This window comes from Centruroides sculpturatus, unplaced genomic scaffold (assembly GCF_000671375.1).
Source record: "Centruroides sculpturatus isolate CEXI.00-Female unplaced genomic scaffold, Cexi_2.0 scaffold317, whole genome shotgun sequence".
Taxonomy (NCBI): domain Eukaryota; kingdom Metazoa; phylum Arthropoda; class Arachnida; order Scorpiones; family Buthidae; genus Centruroides; species Centruroides sculpturatus.
In genome coordinates this window covers 205,625-227,339 of record NW_019384610.1, presented here as the reverse complement: position 1 = coordinate 227,339, position 21,715 = coordinate 205,625, and the positions used below count along the sequence as shown (strand labels likewise).

The following is a 21,715-nucleotide window of genomic DNA, read 5'->3' as shown; positions in this document are numbered from 1 at the left end:
TAATTTTAAAATAGTACACGTTAGGATTAAGTTTTACCGTAATGTATGGAGACGAAGATAAGTGCACTTAAATTTATGCAATAATCTCTTTCTGTGGTATGATGCATTAAAGATGTTAAAAAATCGATTATTTCCGAAGCCAATTTCTCTAATTATGTATTTGCTTCGATGCAACGCCCATCCAATTGAATATGGCAATCGATAAGGTTCATGAGTTGACAAAGTTTAGTGCTAAGATATAACCAAATGATTATAGTGATTTCAGATTCAATAAAATGCCATTTGGCTATATCTTGCCTTACAATGATTTTTATGCATATAAAAATCATTTAAATAGATTCACAGTTGCATATTTACTACTAATTCTCCGTGTTTTTAAAATATAGTAACTAAAATAGTATCAATTTCGGAAGAAACTGAGACTAAAGTAATTCTACTTATCTATGCTTAACTTTTACAAGCTCATTTTATATTTGTGTGGCTTTCCGAATGTAATAAAAGCCATGGCTAAATAAATGGCATTTCATACTCCCAAAAAATTATTGTACAAAATATAAACTTTGAAGTCAAACTCTTTAATCGACTGGTGTGTTTTATTGAGAGAAGTTTAATGTTTGATCTCTTCCTTGCCCGACTTTTATAGCTTTGCATAGCTTAACTACATTATAAAAATAACAAGCAAACCACTTTCAACCTATTTTTGGACTAAATTATGATTAATTAAATTATCCTTAATATTTTAGCAATTTATTTGGGGCTTTGATTATATATAACATATGAACAAATTACAACAGCGATCTTGTATTTTTTAAAAAGACACGCTGTAGGATTAAGAAATTATTAAAGTTCTGCTTTACAAATTGTTTTTGTAATTATTTCAATTATTATTGTATGTCGGAGCTGATAAAGGAGGAGATCGAACTCTTGCAACTTCGGATACTTAATTCTAATAATATATAATGATAAAGACAATCTCTCTTTAATAATTGGATTGAACCGGATGCTTTTAGATCTAAAAAGCTATCCAGTTAAGATTGTAGCATATAAAAAAAATTCTACATTTATCCAAATTTATACTTAACAACTTCATCGAAATATTGTCTGTAACGAATAACATTCATTGTTACATTACCAGACAAAATATTGATCAAATCTCTTACTCCTTCCACAAATATACTGTTTTTTAACTACTATGCTGGCTGTAATATATTTGTAAATTGCTAAATGTGCATGCTTGTTACTGGACCAAGTCTTCGAGGCACAATTTTTTTGAACAATCAAAAAGTAAAATCTGCATTAACAAGCTCCGATCCGACGTACTTGCATGAATATGACGTAAGATAAATTTGTTATTTTATGCAGTCTGTTCAATATATATATATAAGGATTTTACTAAATATTAAGTACAAAAAAATGTAATTTGTATGATGATGGCACTTTTTGAATAAATAAATTTTATAACATTGATTCTCAAAACTTCCATGTATAAGCTTTATTCTTAAAAATAAACTCTTTAAATAAATGTATAGATTCATTGAATCTTCTAAAAATATTTCAGCTATGTCCTAAAATTATAATTTTTTCAATAAAAATTTAAATTGACTGTAATTAATGACGACATTTAACCTATTTAATATTATTTTTCTTACATTTTTTTAAAAATTCTTTTTAATTCTAGTTTCTTTAAATAATTAAAGTGTAACACTTATTTTTTAATTGAAATAAAAAATAACCTTTAAAATATTATTTACTAAATAAGTAAATTACCAGGAAATTGTTTCAAGTACTTAATACTAATTTTAATAAAAGGATATAAAGTATTTTTAATTTAATCGCCAGCCTGAATCCATCTAGTTAAGAGTTTATTCTAATGAGGTTTAATTTGCATAATGCTAAATCTATTTTCAGATTAACAAAATTGAAGTAAATTTTCAAAGTTTATATAAACAAAATCATTTTAATGACCTCTAATTTTAGTAAAGTGAATATTTTTATTATTTGGAAATCTTCCTGTTATTTATTTAGAAAATTAATATGAGTACTTTAAATTTTACTTCAGTCTTTGAAGAACTTTATATTTATTTCATCATTTTTTTTTATCCAAAACAAACTGTGCTTCTGTTAAAATTAAGACTTCAAGGGAATCAGATTTCTCAGAATGAACACTAATGGCAGACAAGATACCTTATTCTAACTTTATAATGACAACATAGTTCATCATTAAAAGATTTTTTTAAAAAACTTTCCTGTAAATGTATTTTTTTTTTAATCTGTACAGTTTATAATTTATGACAAAATTAAAGTCTTAATTTATGTAAGATCTAAAGAATGTTTGAAGTTCAAGATATCAGCTGTAAAAAATGTATGGTAAGATATTTAAAATCATTATAATTTTATATATTCAGTATTTTAATCTATAAGTTTAATATCTATCTAGTAGTATATTAAAATGTAATAATATATAAACTTAACCAACACCTTAATATTCGCTGAGAAATTATTTTTATTAAACAAACGCTTTCGATCTATTCAATAGATCATCTTCAGGTTTAAATAGAATATTGCTTAAATAGAACAAGAACGGCTGAAAAGATAGAAATTTACAGAAGCAAGCTTAAAGAAAAATGCATTAACACAAGGGACGCGGAGGGTCTTCCNATAGGCAAGGAGAAAACCCGGAAAACTCCAAGCACTGTCTATCTTATCTAGACAGACTTTCCTTTAAAACATTCTAGGGTTCGTGCGCCTCTTGTAAGTTTATAACTGCATATTTCCAAGCCATAGAAAGACCCTCCGCGTCCCTTGCGTTAATGCATTTTTCTTTAAGCTTGCTTCTGTAAATTTCTATCTTTTCAGCCGTTCTTGTTCTATTTAAGCAATATTCTATTTAAACCTGAAGATGATCTATTGAATAGATCGAAAGCGTTTGTTTAATAAAAATAATTTCTCAGCGAATATTAAGGTGTTGGTTAAGTTTGTATTTTCTTCTGCTGAGTACGTGAATGGTTTATAATATATATTTTTTATTTATAGATTTATAATATATAAATAAGCATAAGATTTAAGATGATAAATCTAATCTTGAACATTATTTTTTTGTAATTGATTTTTTGTAAGCATTTGATATAACCAATATCAGAAAAAATGGAAGCAGTCGAGGAGGTTTTGCCTGGTATTAGGAGACAGTAGATTGATAATAATGACATATCAGTGCAATTTATAGTAATTAAACTTTTTTTAATGAAAAGTTTCAATATTTTAAATATTATACAAAAAATGATTAAAGTATTTTAGTTTATAAGAAAGCCTGCCTTATGCAAAATACTTTCAACCAATACAATTATATTTAGGAGAATTTGATATAAAGATGCACCAATTCTTAGTGATCAATTGAAAATGACAATGGTCATCCATCCTATGTTATAGCTGTTCTTAATTAGAATCTGTTCCTGAAGGAGACTAGAGTGGCACCAAAGAAACATCCCACACTCAATAAAGTCCAAATTTGTACACTCAACCGTATAATTAGACCCTATAAGAATAGCTGTAATGACTCAATTAGAAGCTGATACATTATTAGTAAATTTAACTAGAGATGGGAGTGGATAGCATTTAAAGATCATAAAGAGAAAAGTTGATCAGACATTATTGCTTTAATTAATATTGGTCAGTAGTAGTGTACTATTACAAACTTTTACCATCAATAATAATATAAGGATGGAATTAAACAATGAGTACTATGTCACTCAAAAAATATTTTTTTTTTTTTTTTTGAGTGACCATCCTATCCCTGCAGCTATTCTCTTAATGTTTAAGACAGAATTTGTTAATCAGAACAGTAATGTAAAAAAAAAACAGTTTGCTGCTTGACAAATTTGAAAATTTTTATTAAACTCCGATGCCAGATGTTCTATTTAAAACTGGATAATCTAGTGTTTTTACATCTGCAGCTTGTTTTTTTTCTAATGAGTGTTCATGTATGTCCACCATTTTTATGGTAACCATCTGTCAAACCTATTTATAACATCATTAGGTATTTCCCAACTTATATAATTACCTGTCAAGAGTAATTGTGTTTGTTCAGCTATAAAAGACGATCAAATATCAAAAATTTGCAACAATTATGATCAATATTTATGTCAATCTTAAATATTTTAATCATTATTTATAATTCTTATAGACAGAAATTTTAATTAGGTGGTTTCAGCTATTTTACATTTTTTAATTATATAATTTTTCATTAATTCTGACAAATAAAGAAAATAGAACTGATTAATGTCTGTGTTTAAATCTCAAAAAATCTTCAAAGTTATAAATCTTCTATTTCTTAATTTTTATTTGGTATTATAAATTGCAGGATATAAAAAGTTTGTATGGTAATCAACTGGGAATATCATGGTTTATAATCATTGTTTATGTATATTATTACATATTCAAAAGTAACAAAGTTTTAAGCAGAATCATTTAAATAAACGTTTTATAATCTTGCTCGTCACAGAAGCAACACTATAAACTTGCCACTTTTAAATGGTTTAGGTTCTAAGAAAATATTTTAAAGAATTTCTTGTGATATTAACTTGTTTTGTATAATTTAAATCTTTATCTATTGAAATTTCAAAAAATTTTTAGATTAATTATGGTGAATTAGCAGTAAATAGAAAATAATTCCAAATTTATATCCAAATATTAAGAAGTTTATCATATATTATAGAGTGAGATGATATATGGTGCCTAGTTATAATATAAAAAGAAGTTTTAATATATGCAACAATAGTATTTTTAATTCAAAAATATTAATGTAAACAAATTTCTGTTTGCATAGAACAGATTATTAAAAAATTACGAGACATTTTCAAATCAGGTATTTTTACATAAGCATAAATATTCACCTCACAATGCCTGATTATAAATAGCACACTTGTAATATAAAATAATAATTATTTGATTTTATAATACTAAAAAAAATTATTTTGAGAATATTTTGTTATATTCAAACAAAGGTTTGATATGGAAAACTAAAGCTATATATTTACTATCACATTACAAATGCAATTTTACAGCAAGACACAATGTGCAATTCACTGTATAATGACTTAAAAATCACTATATTATGCAATATGGTGATTTTTAAGTGTCATTCTTAAAATTTTCATTTTTATCATATTACATAAACTTTCACTTTGTGCAAAATAATTTCAGCAATTTTTAGAGAGAGAATTTCTTCCAGTAAAAATAACTGGAATATTTGTTATAATTAAAATCAAAATATTTGTAATAAACTGAATAAAATACAACTGAATAAATGAGAAAATTGTGAAAGTGATGTTTGCTACTTCAACAACAAATCAATTGCATCAGAAGTTATTAGTTAAACCAGTATAATTCTTATGATTTCACCAGTTTTACTGCATTTCTCTGTAACATTTTTATTAATAGTAGTATTATGTAAAATGACTGCAAAATTTCAATACATAAGAATGTATCTTAGATCTCCAGTTACACCAGTATAACAATCATCATCAAATACAGAAGATGGAGTGGATGCAGATCCAAATATATTATGTTCTGAAAAGTTCCAAACTTAACAGGTGAAAATCCAGGTGGGAGCATTGTGAAAGGAAAAATTTTTCAACTCCATTTTACAACAGTCAAAGATCTGAAAGTATAAGTGACTACTTTAATATCTTCCAATTGTTGGAATGGAAGAAAGTGGAGGAAACATTAAAATTTGTGCAGAGAATGGGAGTAAATAGCATGAATGGTTGCATATATGTGCAAGCGTGTTAGGCTCTATTCCAATATAACTTTTAAAATCTAACAATAACAAAAAAACATTAAAATATTCTGTAACAATTTATAAACTGTTATTTTAAAACGTAAATTTAAAATAAGATGCTGAATTAAAAAAAGACTAACAGAAATGAAATTTTTACAATAAAAACACTTTATTTTCATTATATCAAAAATAAAGTCAAATGTATGTTACAGTTTTTAACACTTCATTATTCATGTAATTTAAGTACAGGATTTTAAAAAATTTATACATTGTCTTTTTATTTTGAATTACATAAAATATTTTTATATTAAATAATTAATAGTATGAAACTCAAGGAAGACTTACATATCAAAGACAAAAGTGCTATTTTAATTGACTTTTCTGAACTATTTTTGGAGTTTAACATGCTATTATATGTATTATTTTATGCTAAATGCAAGTTTCTATTGTATCTTTGAAAAGATTTTTCCTGTTTTCATACATTTTTTAAAACTTTTTATTTATTCTTTAAATACTAATATAACTTTTTATACACCATAAATAAATAAATAAGCAGACTATAGATTATTACAAATTTTTCTTAATAATTATTTCATTATTTCTCCCTGCTATTTTAAATAATTCTACAGTAATAATGTAATCATTGAATTTAAATCATTTTTCAGTATTAAAATTAGAAAGATAGCAGAAATAAATAAAAATCAAGAAAAAATGTTTAAATAGAAATAATCATTTACAAAGGTAAATCTTTGGGAGATTCTTTCAAGATAAATCATCTTGCTAGAATAAATAAAAGCAGTTATAAAGTGTGGAAAGTAAAGAAAACACTTAAATCAAAAAATTATAAAGCAGTTTTTTTTTGATAGAACATCAAAAATTAGATTTAAATGTCATAACTTGAAATGAAATGTTTACAAATTACTTTTAAATGTCGAAACTTCCATTGAAAATCTAGACGGAGGAAAAGTATTTACTTTATACTCTCGCTTCTTTTACTTGGCTTTTTAATAGTTTTCCAACTTTTGAATGATAACTCAAACAAGATGTTTGTTGCATATAAATTTTGACATTAAACATAGTTTTTGAAGTTCAAATAAAATTGGTCTTATAATTTCTTAGTTTTAATGTTTTCAGATATGTAGAATAGTTGGAAGAAAATAGAACAGAAAAACTGTTTCAAGTCCAAAATTAAATATGAAGAGATAAAGAGAAAAATCAAATGTATTATTTTTGTTTCATATAGTATACATGGTTTCTCAAAAATGTGGAAAATGAATCCCTATTATTTTTAGAATGCAGAAAAATTGGATTTGACTATTAAAAGGTAACTAAATGAAATTACAAAAATCAATAAACAATGCTAAACAAGAAAAATTCAAACTTAATGATATACATCATCATAACATGAATACATATTTAAAGGAAATTATGAGAATGCATGAAAGAAACAAGGAACAATATTGGGTATAGTAGTTTTCAAATGCAATATTCCTGGTATACAAAGTGATTTGAAGAAATCATGCAAGAGATATTGAATTGAGATATATATGAAGAATATAGATGTATTAGAAGAATAATGAATCTAAGAATAAAAATAGATGATAAAGGATGATAATTGTTAGTGTTTTTGTTAAACTAGCATCATTTTCTGTAAGGAAGCATAATTCATTCATTTTGAACTAAGAATGATGATTGAAGATTTATATTTATTAAAGGAGCATTTTATGGGTCCAAGATTCAGAAATTAAAACAAGAGTAATTGAATCTATTGTAGACTCACTACAATATTTATCAAAGTGAAATACCCAATCTTAAGGCATGTTCGTTGTCTTAAAATTACGTACAATTTGACATAATTTTTATATTTAATCATTGCAAAAATATAATTAATAATCTATCAATTTAATGATATGTCAGAAAAGTATAGAGACAATTATTATCATTCATCAATGGAAAGATTCACCAATAAATTGAATAACAAGTGTCATTTACTCAGTATCTACTGAGTAAATAATAATTGTAAAAGTATTACATTTAAAATCATGAATTATATTACACTTAAATGAAGTTAAAACTTTTCTCATTACATTGAATATACAGGGTGTCCAAAAAGTTATTGTGCAGCAAGAAATTTGTAATGACATTAATCATTACAAATTTTTTACTGTGCAGTAACTTTTCAGACATCATGTATAACTTCATACAGATATTACTTAGCTTGTATGATTTAAAATTATTCACAAATCACTAGTGTCAAATTGTATGAACTATTCAAAAAGTATAAGTGATTTGCTTTCATCCTATTATAAGTATAATTAGTGAAATAATTTTTATAATTAATGATTAGTTAAATAAATAAATAGCAAATAGAGAAAAAAGGTATGTATACACGGGCATATCTACATAGGATTAATAGGGCTTAAGCCCTGGGCCCACAAAAATTGAATTATTTTTGTTAATAATATTTCTTTATTTCTTAATTTGTTTTATATATAAGATGTAAAGTTTTTAATTCAACACCATTTCATAAATAAATATATTTCAACTCTGATTTTGATGTTATTAAAAATGAATTTTAAACTCCAATTTAAAGATCTTGATCTAACAAAAAAATGGGGCTCTATTGGACTTCAGTAAGTCCTAGGCCCTGAAAAATCTAGATCCACCCATGTATACAGAATTAAAATTCTCTTTATTATATTCTGTATATGAACAATGTGCAGAATTGAAACATTTTACATACACTTTCATTAATCAAAATCTTGGTCTTTATTTGCCTGAATATCTTGTTCTAAGGCAGCTAAATTGCTCTCGATTAAATCAAAACTGAGTAATGAAAGATTTAAAAATTTAATTTGATCATTCGCTGGAATATTCTCAAATGTCTCTTTATTGACTGTAACTGTTATAGGTAGATCATGCTTTGGTACGTTTTTCTCTTCTTTTACTTTGCTTAATTGTAATTTATAATGAGCACGTGACAAATCTAAGGCTGTATGTAACGGCTTTAAGAAGTTTTCTTCTAAATTTTTCATGAAGGACCAGATTTGCGACACTTTTGTTATGTCTTTGCGAAGAGTTAAGTAACGTAAGACATTTATACTCTCTAAAATTATGTCAGAATATTCTAATAGATCTGTTTCTACTTTATTCGGTAGCTTAGTTGCTATGTTTAAAAACTTTATCAAATTTTTACCTATAAATTCATTTTCATTTAACTCTAGAGACCTGCACATATATATCTTGTAAGTGTTTATTATCAATCCTCGCACTTTTGCTTGTCGCTGGGAGCAGAATTGTGAATAGAGCAAATTATATACTGCTTTTGAATCTAATTTATTTAGATATTGAAGAAACAGATTGCGAGCCTGATAATGTAATTCCTTAATTGGACAATATAAAACAACTTGAAATAATGAATTCAGAAAGGTAGAAAATTCCGGAATATCTAAATACTCGTGGTTGAATGTTCTATCTTCCAAAATCGAAATTAATCTTTCTGCCAGATGAATTCCTTTATAAACAACACAGTTACTTTGCCTAGAAAGTAATGCCACGATATATATTAAATGTCTTTCAAAATTGTAGGAATGTGTAAATACCTGTGGTATGCAGTCAATTCCAAGATTCTCTACAAACACTAAATATGCTAAATTTCCAATAGATAAGTCTGGAGAATATTCATTTCTTTTAATAATATCTTCACTCTGGTCATCTAATAAATTGTATAACAAAAAGAAATTCCCCTGTAACTGAGTGAGACAATTTATAAGCCTTTCACTACACACTCGAGAAGTAGACTTTCCCTTCTTATCATAACTGAGATCCAAATAAACTAAAGGATAAGCCAGTAATTCTAATAAATATTTACATAAAATGCTTCTCTGATGTAATATTCTATCGAAATAGTGCATCTCACAATTTCTACAATTTTCTAATGATACTTCTTTCACAAAAGGATCGAAAAATGGCAAATATGCTCGCATNTTAAATTATTTTGAGTTGATATTAAAATTTGGAAAAGGGGGATATTTAGATTGGTAAAATAAAATAGGTAAAAAAAAAAATCGAATTTTATCCTACAACTTCGGTAGTTGTTTGGGGTACAGTTAAGGTTTTAACGAAGTTCGAGCGAATACATAATTAGCAAAAAACAAAAAATTGAAATAAAGTGATTAAACAAAAATTATTACAAATATCGTAAATAACAGTTCACAAATGCATATATAGAAATATTTTTTGCAGTGGGAGAAATGATCTTCACAATTTAAAATCGATCGAACACACAGTGATATGCTCATATAAACGCGCGCCATCTATCATAGGATAAATATACTATGCCAGAAACCTTCGCGGGAGTATATTAAACAGCTTCCCAAAGTTTCATGGCAATCGTATAAAAGAGGTGATAATGCATGAAGGACATACAGACAGGCATACATTCATTTTTATATATATAGATGATCTGTTTAGCGCCCTCTATTATGTAGTAGCATAATCACTGGTTACATTATAACAGAAATCGCCGGAAATGTACTCTTTTAATTATTCACACTGTGAATGAATAAAAAATATTAGAAATCCAAAAATGAGTGACCAAAAGTACGATAGTGGTGGTGAAGGCTCTAGTACCGGTGTTACTAAAAAAAGAAATATAAACAATTCTACAAACACGAGTGGGAAGCCCTAGCAAAGTTCAAAGGGTGGTTAATCCAAAGTAAAAAAGGGCGACAATTTATACTTTGCAAGCCTTGTAGCAAAGACATAATTATTTCAAGTGGAAAAGACGCTTTACTTAAACATAGTGTCGGGAAATTTCATATAAAAAAAGTGAAGACAATCTCAAGCAGTGGGGTGCCGTCATTAAAAGCGGTGGAAGCGCCGCTTCTCTTGTATTTTCTAAAAAATACATACATATTAATTTTAATTATATGAAAATAATCGCACAAAATTTTATTATAACCNTAAAAAATTTATACATTGTCTTTTTATTTTGAATTACATAAAATATTTTTATATTAAATAATTAATAGTATGAAACTCAAGGAAGACTTACATATCAAAGACAAAAGTGCTATTTTAATTGACTTTTCTGAACTATTTTTGGAGTTTAACATGCTATTATATGTATTATTTTATGCTAAATGCAAGTTTCTATTGTATCTTTGAAAAGATTTTTCCTGTTTTCATACATTTTTTAAAACTTTTTATTTATTCTTTAAATACTAATATAACTTTTTATACACCATAAATAAATAAATAAGCAGACTATAGATTATTACAAATTTTTCTTAATAATTATTTCATTATTTCTCCCTGCTATTTTAAATAATTCTACAGTAATAATGTAATCATTGAATTTAAATCATTTTTCAGTATTAAAATTAGAAAGATAGCAGAAATAAATAAAAATCAAGAAAAAATGTTTAAATAGAAATAATCATTTACAAAGGTAAATCTTTGGGAGATTCTTTCAAGATAAATCATCTTGCTAGAATAAATAAAAGCAGTTATAAAGTGTGGAAAGTAAAGAAAACACTTAAATCAAAAAATTATAAAGCAGTTTTTTTTTGATAGAACATCAAAAATTAGATTTAAATGTCATAACTTGAAATGAAATGTTTACAAATTACTTTTAAATGTCGAAACTTCCATTGAAAATCTAGACGGAGGAAAAGTATTTACTTTATACTCTCGCTTCTTTTACTTGGCTTTTTAATAGTTTTCCAACTTTTGAATGATAACTCAAACAAGATGTTTGTTGCATATAAATTTTGACATTAAACATAGTTTTTGAAGTTCAAATAAAATTGGTCTTATAATTTCTTAGTTTTAATGTTTTCAGATATGTAGAATAGTTGGAAGAAAATAGAACAGAAAAACTGTTTCAAGTCCAAAATTAAATATGAAGAGATAAAGAGAAAAATCAAATGTATTATTTTTGTTTCATATAGTATACATGGTTTCTCAAAAATGTGGAAAATGAATCCCTATTATTTTTAGAATGCAGAAAAATTGGATTTGACTATTAAAAGGTAACTAAATGAAATTACAAAAATCAATAAACAATGCTAAACAAGAAAAATTCAAACTTAATGATATACATCATCATAACATGAATACATATTTAAAGGAAATTATGAGAATGCATGAAAGAAACAAGGAACAATATTGGGTATAGTAGTTTTCAAATGCAATATTCCTGGTATACAAAGTGATTTGAAGAAATCATGCAAGAGATATTGAATTGAGATATATATGAAGAATATAGATGTATTAGAAGAATAATGAATCTAAGAATAAAAATAGATGATAAAGGATGATAATTGTTAGTGTTTTTGTTAAACTAGCATCATTTTCTGTAAGGAAGCATAATTCATTCATTTTGAACTAAGAATGATGATTGAAGATTTATATTTATTAAAGGAGCATTTTATGGGTCCAAGATTCAGAAATTAAAACAAGAGTAATTGAATCTATTGTAGACTCACTACAATATTTATCAAAGTGAAATACCCAATCTTAAGGCATGTTCGTTGTCTTAAAATTACGTACAATTTGACATAATTTTTATATTTAATCATTGCAAAAATATAATTAATAATCTATCAATTTAATGATATGTCAGAAAAGTATAGAGACAATTATTATCATTCATCAATGGAAAGATTCACCAATAAATTGAATAACAAGTGTCATTTACTCAGTATCTACTGAGTAAATAATAATTGTAAAAGTATTACATTTAAAATCATGAATTATATTACACTTAAATGAAGTTAAAACTTTTCTCATTACATTGAATATACAGGGTGTCCAAAAAGTTATTGTGCAGCAAGAAATTTGTAATGACATTAATCATTACAAATTTTTTACTGTGCAGTAACTTTTCAGACATCATGTATAACTTCATACAGATATTACTTAGCTTGTATGATTTAAAATTATTCACAAATCACTAGTGTCAAATTGTATGAACTATTCAAAAAGTATAAGTGATTTGCTTTCATCCTATTATAAGTATAATTAGTGAAATAATTTTTATAATTAATGATTAGTTAAATAAATAAATAGCAAATAGAGAAAAAAGGTATGTATACACGGGCATATCTACATAGGATTAATAGGGCTTAAGCCCTGGGCCCACAAAAATTGAATTATTTTTGTTAATAATATTTCTTTATTTCTTAATTTGTTTTATATATAAGATGTAAAGTTTTTAATTCAACACCATTTCATAAATAAATATATTTCAACTCTGATTTTGATGTTATTAAAAATGAATTTTAAACTCCAATTTAAAGATCTTGATCTAACAAAAAAATGGGGCTCTATTGGACTTCAGTAAGTCCTAGGCCCTGAAAAATCTAGATCCACCCATGTATACAGAATTAAAATTCTCTTTATTATATTCTGTATATGAACAATGTGCAGAATTGAAACATTTTACATACACTTTCATTAATCAAAATCTTGGTCTTTATTTGCCTGAATATCTTGTTCTAAGGCAGCTAAATTGCTCTCGATTAAATCAAAACTGAGTAATGAAAGATTTAAAAATTTAATTTGATCATTCGCTGGAATATTCTCAAATGTCTCTTTATTGACTGTAACTGTTATAGGTGGATCATGCTTTGGTACGTTTTTCTCTTCTTTTACTTTGCTTAATTGTAATTTATAATGAGCACGTGACAAATCTAAGGCTGTATGTAACGGCTTTAAGAAGTTTTCTTCTAAATTTTTCATGAAGGACCAGATTTGCGACACTTTTGTTATGTCTTTGCGAAGAGTTAAGTAACGTAAGACATTTATACTCTCTAAAATTATGTCAGAATATTCTAATAGATCTGTTTCTACTTTATTCGGTAGCTTAGTTGCTATGTTTAAAAACTTTATCAAATTTTTACCTATAAATTCATTTTCATTTAACTCTAGAGACCTGCACATATATATCTTGTAAGTGTTTATTATCAATCCTCGCACTTTTGCTTGTCGCTGGGAGCAGAATTGTGAATAGAGCAAATTATATACTGCTTTTGAATCTAATTTATTTAGATATTGAAGAAACAGATTGCGAGCCTGATAATGTAATTCCTTAATTGGACAATATAAAACAACTTGAAATAATGAATTCAGAAAGGTAGAAAATTCCGGAATATCTAAATACTCGTGGTTGAATGTTCTATCTTCCAAAATCGAAATTAATCTTTCTGCCAGATGAATTCCTTTATAAACAACACAGTTACTTTGCCTAGAAAGTAATGCCACGATATATATTAAATGTCTTTCAAAATTGTAGGAATGTGTAAATACCTGTGGTATGCAGTCAATTCCAAGATTCTCTACAAACACTAAATATGCTAAATTTCCAATAGATAAGTCTGGAGAATATTCATTTCTTTTAATAATATCTTCACTCTGGTCATCTAATAAATTGTATAACAAAAAGAAATTCCCCTGTAACTGAGTGAGACAATTTATAAGCCTTTCACTACACACTCGAGAAGTAGACTTTCCCTTCTTATCATAACTGAGATCCAAATAAACTAAAGGATAAGCCAGTAATTCTAATAAATATTTACATAAAATGCTTCTCTGATGTAATATTCTATCGAAATAGTGCATCTCACAATTTCTACAATTTTCTAATGATACTTCTTTCACAAAAGGATCGAAAAATGGCAAATATGCTCGCATTACATCATTTATTCGGCACACATTTTCATCTAGATCCATTAATTTCCTTTCTTCCCCTTCCAAGTTGTGTTCTTCGGGTGGTGGCAATGAATCAACATATTTGTGAAGTATCCGTAAAGTACCTTCTAAGGATTTTCCTCTTTTATTTGGTAAATTGCAAAGAACGGTTTGCAATGGCATGAGAAGGGATTTAAAATATGTATTGTCAATTATATCATCAGAATTTTCTAAAAATCCAATAAGAATTTCTTTGGAATTTGCTACTTTAGCAAAATGCATTAATATTTCATGACAGTGATGTATATTATCTTCTGAATCTCTGCACCATCGTAATACCTCGGGTAATAAATCCCAAGCATGTTCTTTGACTTTCTCCTCATTATTTTTTTCTTTAATAATTAATAAACTCTCTTCAAATTTTTTATCTTGAAGAAGAATTGTCAATTTTTGCAGGAATTCAGAAGAATCGTTGGTCATTATGCTTATAACTAAATATTCTACAAAAGAAAAAAAAAAACAATATTAATTTTTGAAAAGAAATTAAATCATATAATAAATGTCTAAATTAATAATTGAGATTGAAACTTTTTTTGAAGGTATACATTTCAATAAAGTTTTATAATATACTTTATCAAGATAATTAAAAATCTATAACCTTTTTTAACTCTCAGGTATTCCCAAATATTATCAAAACAAAGTATTGGTCTTGTACAGTAATAGCTAGGATCCTAAATCTTGTACAATATCAAGTATTGTGATATACAAACTTTACATTATACAGTATAAACTAACACAAAAAAATTGGAAGTCCATACTTGTCTAGAACATCACAAGAATCTAAAATCATCACCATGTACCAAATGAGCAATGCAAATATAATTACTGAAGCTCTCAGCCTGTAATTTTAAAATTTCCAGTATCATAGCCAGTATTTCGCCAAAAACCTGACAGCCAAAATTTTTATGGAAATTTCAACAATTTTGACAATTTTTATGGGATTATCTAATATAAGGTGTAGAGAAATGTTAATCTTATCATTTCTGTACACCTATTTTGTATCTTTATTCATTTTACACTTGTACTAATGGAGTAGGGTAAAACAGCAATTCCTAAAATGTAGGGTTACCAATTCACAATTGGATGCATATACATTTTTTTCATAATTACTATTCTGCTTTAAAAAATTGTTAATCAATTGAGTATTGCCTATCAGAATCAATGAAAAGAAGACGTTAGTGAATTTTGTAAGTGCTTATTCATTCTAATATATGAAAGAAAACAAATTATCTAAAAAAAACAACAATTATAAGATAAGAAGCTAAAAATTAGCAATATTTGCCATATATAATCAGTCACTTTTATAATAAAAGTGAACAATTATAAAAAAAAAACAAAATAAATTGCAGAATTTTTTATTGGATTTCCACATAATGAACTTAATGGTGAATATCTATAATTTTGTATAATTTGCAGAAAAACCTTTGCTGGTTTCAAGGTCTTAAAGACATTTGGAAACAAATCAGCCAATGTATGTTGAAAAAGATATGTTTTTCAAAAATGAATTGACCAACTCTCTTAAAACGTTTGAAAAATTAGTATTAAAACAGAGTATAAAACTAAACAATCCTTTACAACATTATTTCTGTTTTAATAATAAAAAACTGATAACTGTAAGCATTGGCAAAAAAAAGCAGACAAATGACAAATACAGCAGACATCACCCTCAAAAGAGCTAATTGCCCACATAAAAAGCAGATAGTTGAGAACTCTGAATTACTAATTAGAAAATTTCATAATGTATAATGTACAATTACATATCAAATTACAGGGCAATTCATATAAACCCAAATTGAAATTATTTTATTATAAATCTTGAATGAAGTGATGAGATTTTCAGGAAGTGTACATTCATTTATGTCAAATGTATCACATCACATCAAGTATTGGAAGTGGCCACCACTTTTGGTCAGGCACATGTCAACATGTCACTGCATATTGTTGATAACATGTGTCAATGTTGCATCATCAATGTTTTGTATCTCATTCCTAATGTTATCCTCTAAGATATCAATCATGGAGAGTTTATTATGGTACACTTCTTTAGATAGCCCTACAAAAAGAAGTCCAGGCTGGTAATATTAAGTGACCATGGTGGCCAGATTCTTAGAGATGACACTCTGGAATTTTCACCTTTGACTCCTGTGATATGTGGAAAGATAGTCACTCCATCTTGCTGGAAGTAATTCTGTGTCAGTTCCACATTATCAAGTTATTCAATAAATTCTGTAAAAATCTGCACTTGTGCAGTGGCTTTCAGAGTTTCTCTAAAGAGAAAGGGATCAACGATCCCCACACTAGATATGCCATGTCAAACTCCCACTTTCTCAGTAGATTATCAGTAGCCCAAATCCTGGAATTTTGTGAGTGTGTAAATCCTGACAAACAAAATCATGCTTTATTTGTAAACCACATGAAATCAAGTATTCCAGACTTATTGTACCAGCTCCTGAAACTAAACAATATTGAACCCTAAATCTTAATAGCTATATGTAATTTGCTATAAATTTTAAGGACTTATCACATCAAGTTTTCAATGGGAAAGATCTGATAAAATCTCAGTGAGCTTTCCAACTGAAAACTGTAGTGTGACAAGTCCTTAAAATTTATAGCAAATTACATATAGCTACTAAGAAGATTTATTGCAATACAGGACAAAAAGCAAATAACTATAATATTGAACCCTCTTCTCTTTATCATGTTCTGCAACTGATGTACTGATGTTACTCTGTACTTTATGCATTCTTTGCTGTCAGCTGACATATTAAGTAAGAGCGTCCTATCTGCCTTGAAAGCAATCATAAAGATTTTTAAAGGCAACTGTTCCAGTCTAGCAGGAACATTCAAAACCTTAGCTTCTGGCATCGGTGGCCAATGTTTGCTTTGTTCATCAAGAAGGGACCTTGTCATTTTCAGTTTTCATACAAAATCATGTACAGAAAGAACACGCTTAACACTGATTCAATATAACATGGTCTGCTCGAAGCCTAAAAAAAAGCTCAAAATTTATGCAGATTTAAATTATCACGGAATTTCATTGATTCGTATATAATATGATTATTTGCAAACACAAACCATCAGCAAAAGGTGGCAAAAAAGTATACTTTCTTTAAATCTATGTTTGTTTGGTGCAATTTTGGAAAAAATATAACATTATGGATGCCATAGGAAATAGCTACTTAGCTTGGCAAGAATTAACTGATAAATGCACGAACGAAGTGTGGAAGAAGTTATGGCTGAAGGTATCCAAGAATTCTCAATGAAAAGAGCCTATCGCTGTATCATTAAGTTGACCAAACTCAACCTAATCAATATAGCAGGACTAGGAGATATAGAAGAGCAGGATATTGAGGAGTTACAACAGGTTTCTGGTGAGAGCCTTACCAACGAAAACCTTCAAGAACTGGCAGAACATGGGATTCATGTGGAACTGGAAAATAGAGATTCTGAAAACGAAGAACCCAAAAAATTTCTCCACACATTTCCTTAGTAAAAGTTTGGTAATATAGGTAACCCCCCTATAACACAGCACTTCTATAGCACGGATTCACTCTAACACGGCTCGAGAATTGGGAACATCCTTGTATAACACGGTGCTTTTATAGCACGGGTTCACTCTAACACAGTTTGGGAATTGGGTAAAACCCTCATACAACATGAAATGTAATAAAGGGTGCGTTCTTTTATACCTCTGCGTAACTCCGCACGAGCATTCTAATTGTTTTTGTAGCTACTTTGAATGCTCTTTCAACAAATAATCCATTTAATGATTAAATTTTTCACTTGGGACCCTTCTTTTGCCTCTAAAAGCTCATTTTAGAATTATAGATTCTTCCATCACGATATTATCGATAGTGCGGGCACCACCATCTTTCTTTCACCATCATTCCTAAATGCCTACAAACAGCAACGCACTCCCATTGCACAGCGACCGCTATTAATGAATGCACCCAAAAACTGTTACCAGTCGATGCTCATGCTGAGATCATCATATAGGATGAATAATCCTCTGGTAAAATATTTACTTAAATAATAAATAAGTATGTTTTTGTAAATCGTCCGATGGAGATAATATGATTAATTCTTTTGAAGACAAAGTCCTTTCCAAAAAATAGGAACCACCATTTATTAACTTTGTGTTCCAGACATTACACTTTTGGCAACTGACCTTTTCTTTTAGGCTACTGGCTGCCAAACAGTCCTTTAAAAAACAAATATATCCAGTTAAAAATATAAACATTTTTAAAAAACAGGAACTGGTGATGTTCAGGCATCTATTTTCCATCATACCTTGCTGGGGTTGTTCCTCATCTACATTTTACCAGCACTTACTTCATTGTAGATAAAAGCCAAAACAACCCCAGCAAGGTATGATGGAAAACAGAAGACGTCCAAACATCACCAGTTCCTGTATTTTAAAAATGTTTATATTTTTAACTGGATATATTTGTGTTTTTTAAAGGACTGTTTGAAGGCCAGTAGCCTAAAAGAAAAGGTCAGTCGCCAAAAGTGTAATATCTGAAACACAAAGTTAATAAATGGTAATTCCTATTTTTTGGAAAGGACTTTGTCTTCAAAAGAATTAATAAATAAGTATTTTACCTATGAAAAAAATGAATAATAAATCCAATGTAAATAAGGATTTAACAGCATGTTTTTTAATTTTTGGAATCTAACCCCCCTTTTCGCACTAGTTCTTTGTTTCGTATAACATAGATTCACATAACATGGCAATTTTTTGGAACATAACTCCCGTGTCATACGGGGGTTATTTGTATAACCAAAATCATTGATCAAATTGTAGTGAATGATCTAGATTTTGAAAGGAGTGCAAAAGCAAAATGAGGCATTTTGGATGCGATCTTCTGCTACCAACATTTGCTTAAGGAAAGAAAAAAACGATAAATGAAACTTTATGACTTTATTGCAAAAGAACAAGAATTTCAGAAAAGTCAGGACCTTCATCACAAAATATGAACTTTACATTTCTGTGTGCATATGTTTATGTGTTATTTAACATATATTATTATACANAACAAGAATTTCAGAAAAGTCAGGACCTTCATCACAAAATATGAACTTTACATTTCTGTGTGCATATGTTTATGTGTTATTTAACATATATTATTATACAAATTAATATAAAGATAACTTAAAATTAAAGTAAAATTTGTTTATTTTTGGTTACGTATTCCCCTATCCCTATTTACTCTATGTTAAAATGACCTCGTTTAACACTGTTTTGCTTAGTGCTTTGTTGTCTAGGAATGCATCCAGTGTTAAGTGTGGTCTTACTGTATTATTGATTTGCCTGACGTGCCACACACCATAAATTCTCTCAAAATGCTGTGGTCTTTTGAGAAACAAGTCAATAACCCAATACGTTTGCACAATAAATGCACTCTTCCAAAAAGTATACAATTTTGTTTTACACTATTCATTTTTGTGCTTCTGCTGCTGTCTAGCAGCCAGTTACAGACTGTGTTCAAAATAAGCAGAGGTAAACTTCCTGAAAATCTCATCAATTTCCATTCGTTAATATTTATAATAATAAATTTTGGTTTGGTTCTAAATATATAAAATATTATAATTCATAACAAATACCATAAATGTTCAATTAGTAAAATATAAACGAAAAACCTCTAAGCTAAAAGAAAATATATTAATTAAAGCAATTGATTCTAACTGGAGATAAATCTTAGCTTAATTCTGAGATTGAAGAATGAAATATCTGTTTATAATCAAAAGAACATTTTAACTAAATTCAATTTGAAATTTCGAATACAAAAATGTAAATTTCATTTACAAATTCTGATATTGTTTTGCGCCAAAAAAAAATCCAACTGACGTAAACGATTTTATTTATGCTCGTTTATAAATGTACAGGGATCTGATAAGCAGACATAAACTCAACGGAACAAGTTTAAAATTTCTTCTAAAATAATAACATTTGTAAAATGTAAACAAACCTCTTAACTTCACAATCACGTGGCTCTTCCTCGCTTCAGTCGTTTGCTTTCAGATGGCGCCACTCGAAAACAGTTGCTGTTGCCAGCTGACAATTATAAAATATTTTTTAATGAATCTTGTTATATTTAAAATTTCTTTCTGACCGAAGTGGTTAAGGCGTCAGACTACTGCTCCGAGGGACCCGAAATCGAATCCGGGCGAATAATCCCAGGAATTTTTCAAGGCGGCATGCCCCGAATATGTCGGGATTGTAGGATTAATAGGATAAGACAACGCAATACGTGGCGATCTGCCAAATTGTCCTTCGAGAGAACTATTTATTAGAAATTATCCTCTGTTTAAGTGTTAGACACGAAGAAAACCTGGAAAACTCACTTGGCCATCCCGTTGGTGACATACGAACCCGCGACTAACTACCAATGTTCACTGTTTTTATCTACTCGGCACTCAGTGTTGCCGCGTCTACCGAATTTTCGGTAGATCTACCGATCTCGGATCCGGTCTACCGATCTACCGATTGAACCACCAAATATACCGAAAAGTTGACGATAATTCAAGAAATATATTTTTATTATCAATGTATCTAAAAATTCTCAATAAAACATTTCTTTGTACAGTACCTTCGTTTCTTATACAGTATATTGTAAAAGACTTTATTGCAATACAAAGTTATTTCTGACTAGCTTACCGTCGCGCATTGCTGCGATCTCAGAAGGAAGGAAATTCAAGCAAACTCATTATGATAAAATTCAATTTACATTTTATCATTTTTATTGAAACTTATTATTCATTTTCATCGGGAAAACATTTCAAAGTGTCGTTTCAATTCTATTTATTTATTGGAGTGTTTGTGGATACACGATATTTTTTGTTTTTCCCTCTGGTGTGTACACGAATAAATCGGAAGGTTTTTCGACGCGTGAGCCGGCCACATACAGTTGTCCATGCGAGAAGCACGGATTCTCCAAATTTAGCCCATACACTCGCAGCGATTGTCAGAAGTGCGATATTCCCCATTTTTATATATATATATTTTAATCCTTTATAATTTTAATTATTTAGTTGCTCCTTTCTCTCTTCATTGGAATGTTGTGAAATTTCTGATAGTTGGATAATAAACCGTTTTATTGTAATTTGTCTTTTTAAATTATTTTGAGTTGATATTAAAATTTGGAAAAGGGGGATATTTAGATTGGTAAAATAAAATAGGTAAAA

The 21,715-nt window shown here is 28.1% G+C and overlaps 2 protein-coding genes across 3 annotated transcripts; both read right to left on the bottom strand.

The window, feature by feature from the left end:
* Positions 1 to 6,428: 6,428 nt before the first annotated feature.
* On the bottom strand, positions 6,429 to 9,762 carry LOC111625243 (glomulin-like). Its single transcript, XM_023368339.1, has one exon. The coding sequence runs from the start codon at positions 9,760 to 9,762 to the stop codon at positions 8,527 to 8,529; it is 1,236 nt and encodes a 411-aa protein (XP_023224107.1). The 3' UTR covers positions 6,429 to 8,526.
* A 1,380-nt stretch (positions 9,763 to 11,142) lies between these two features.
* On the bottom strand, positions 11,143 to 20,937 carry LOC111625226 (glomulin-like). Of its 2 annotated transcripts, none has more exons than XM_023368311.1 (2): positions 20,500 to 20,937; positions 11,143 to 14,970 (listed from the first exon to the last, which is right to left on the bottom strand). In XM_023368311.1, the coding sequence occupies exon 2, from the start codon at positions 14,948 to 14,950 to the stop codon at positions 13,238 to 13,240; it is 1,713 nt and encodes a 570-aa protein (XP_023224079.1). In that variant the 5' UTR covers positions 14,951 to 14,970; positions 20,500 to 20,937; the 3' UTR covers positions 11,143 to 13,237. The 2 variants fall into 2 exon arrangements, with proteins under 2 accessions (XP_023224079.1, XP_023224080.1); XM_023368312.1 differs by lacking the exon at positions 20,500 to 20,937 and adding an exon at positions 20,217 to 20,429.
* Between the last annotated feature and the right edge of the window lie 778 nt (positions 20,938 to 21,715).

Coding starts and splice junctions, on each gene's coding strand:
- LOC111625243 (XM_023368339.1), bottom strand. CDS start 9,762: ATGCGAGCATATTTGCCATTTTTCGATCCTTTTGTGAAAGAAGTATCA.
- LOC111625226 (XM_023368311.1), bottom strand. CDS start 14,950: ATGACCAACGATTCTTCTGAATTCCTGCAAAAATTGACAATTCTTCTT.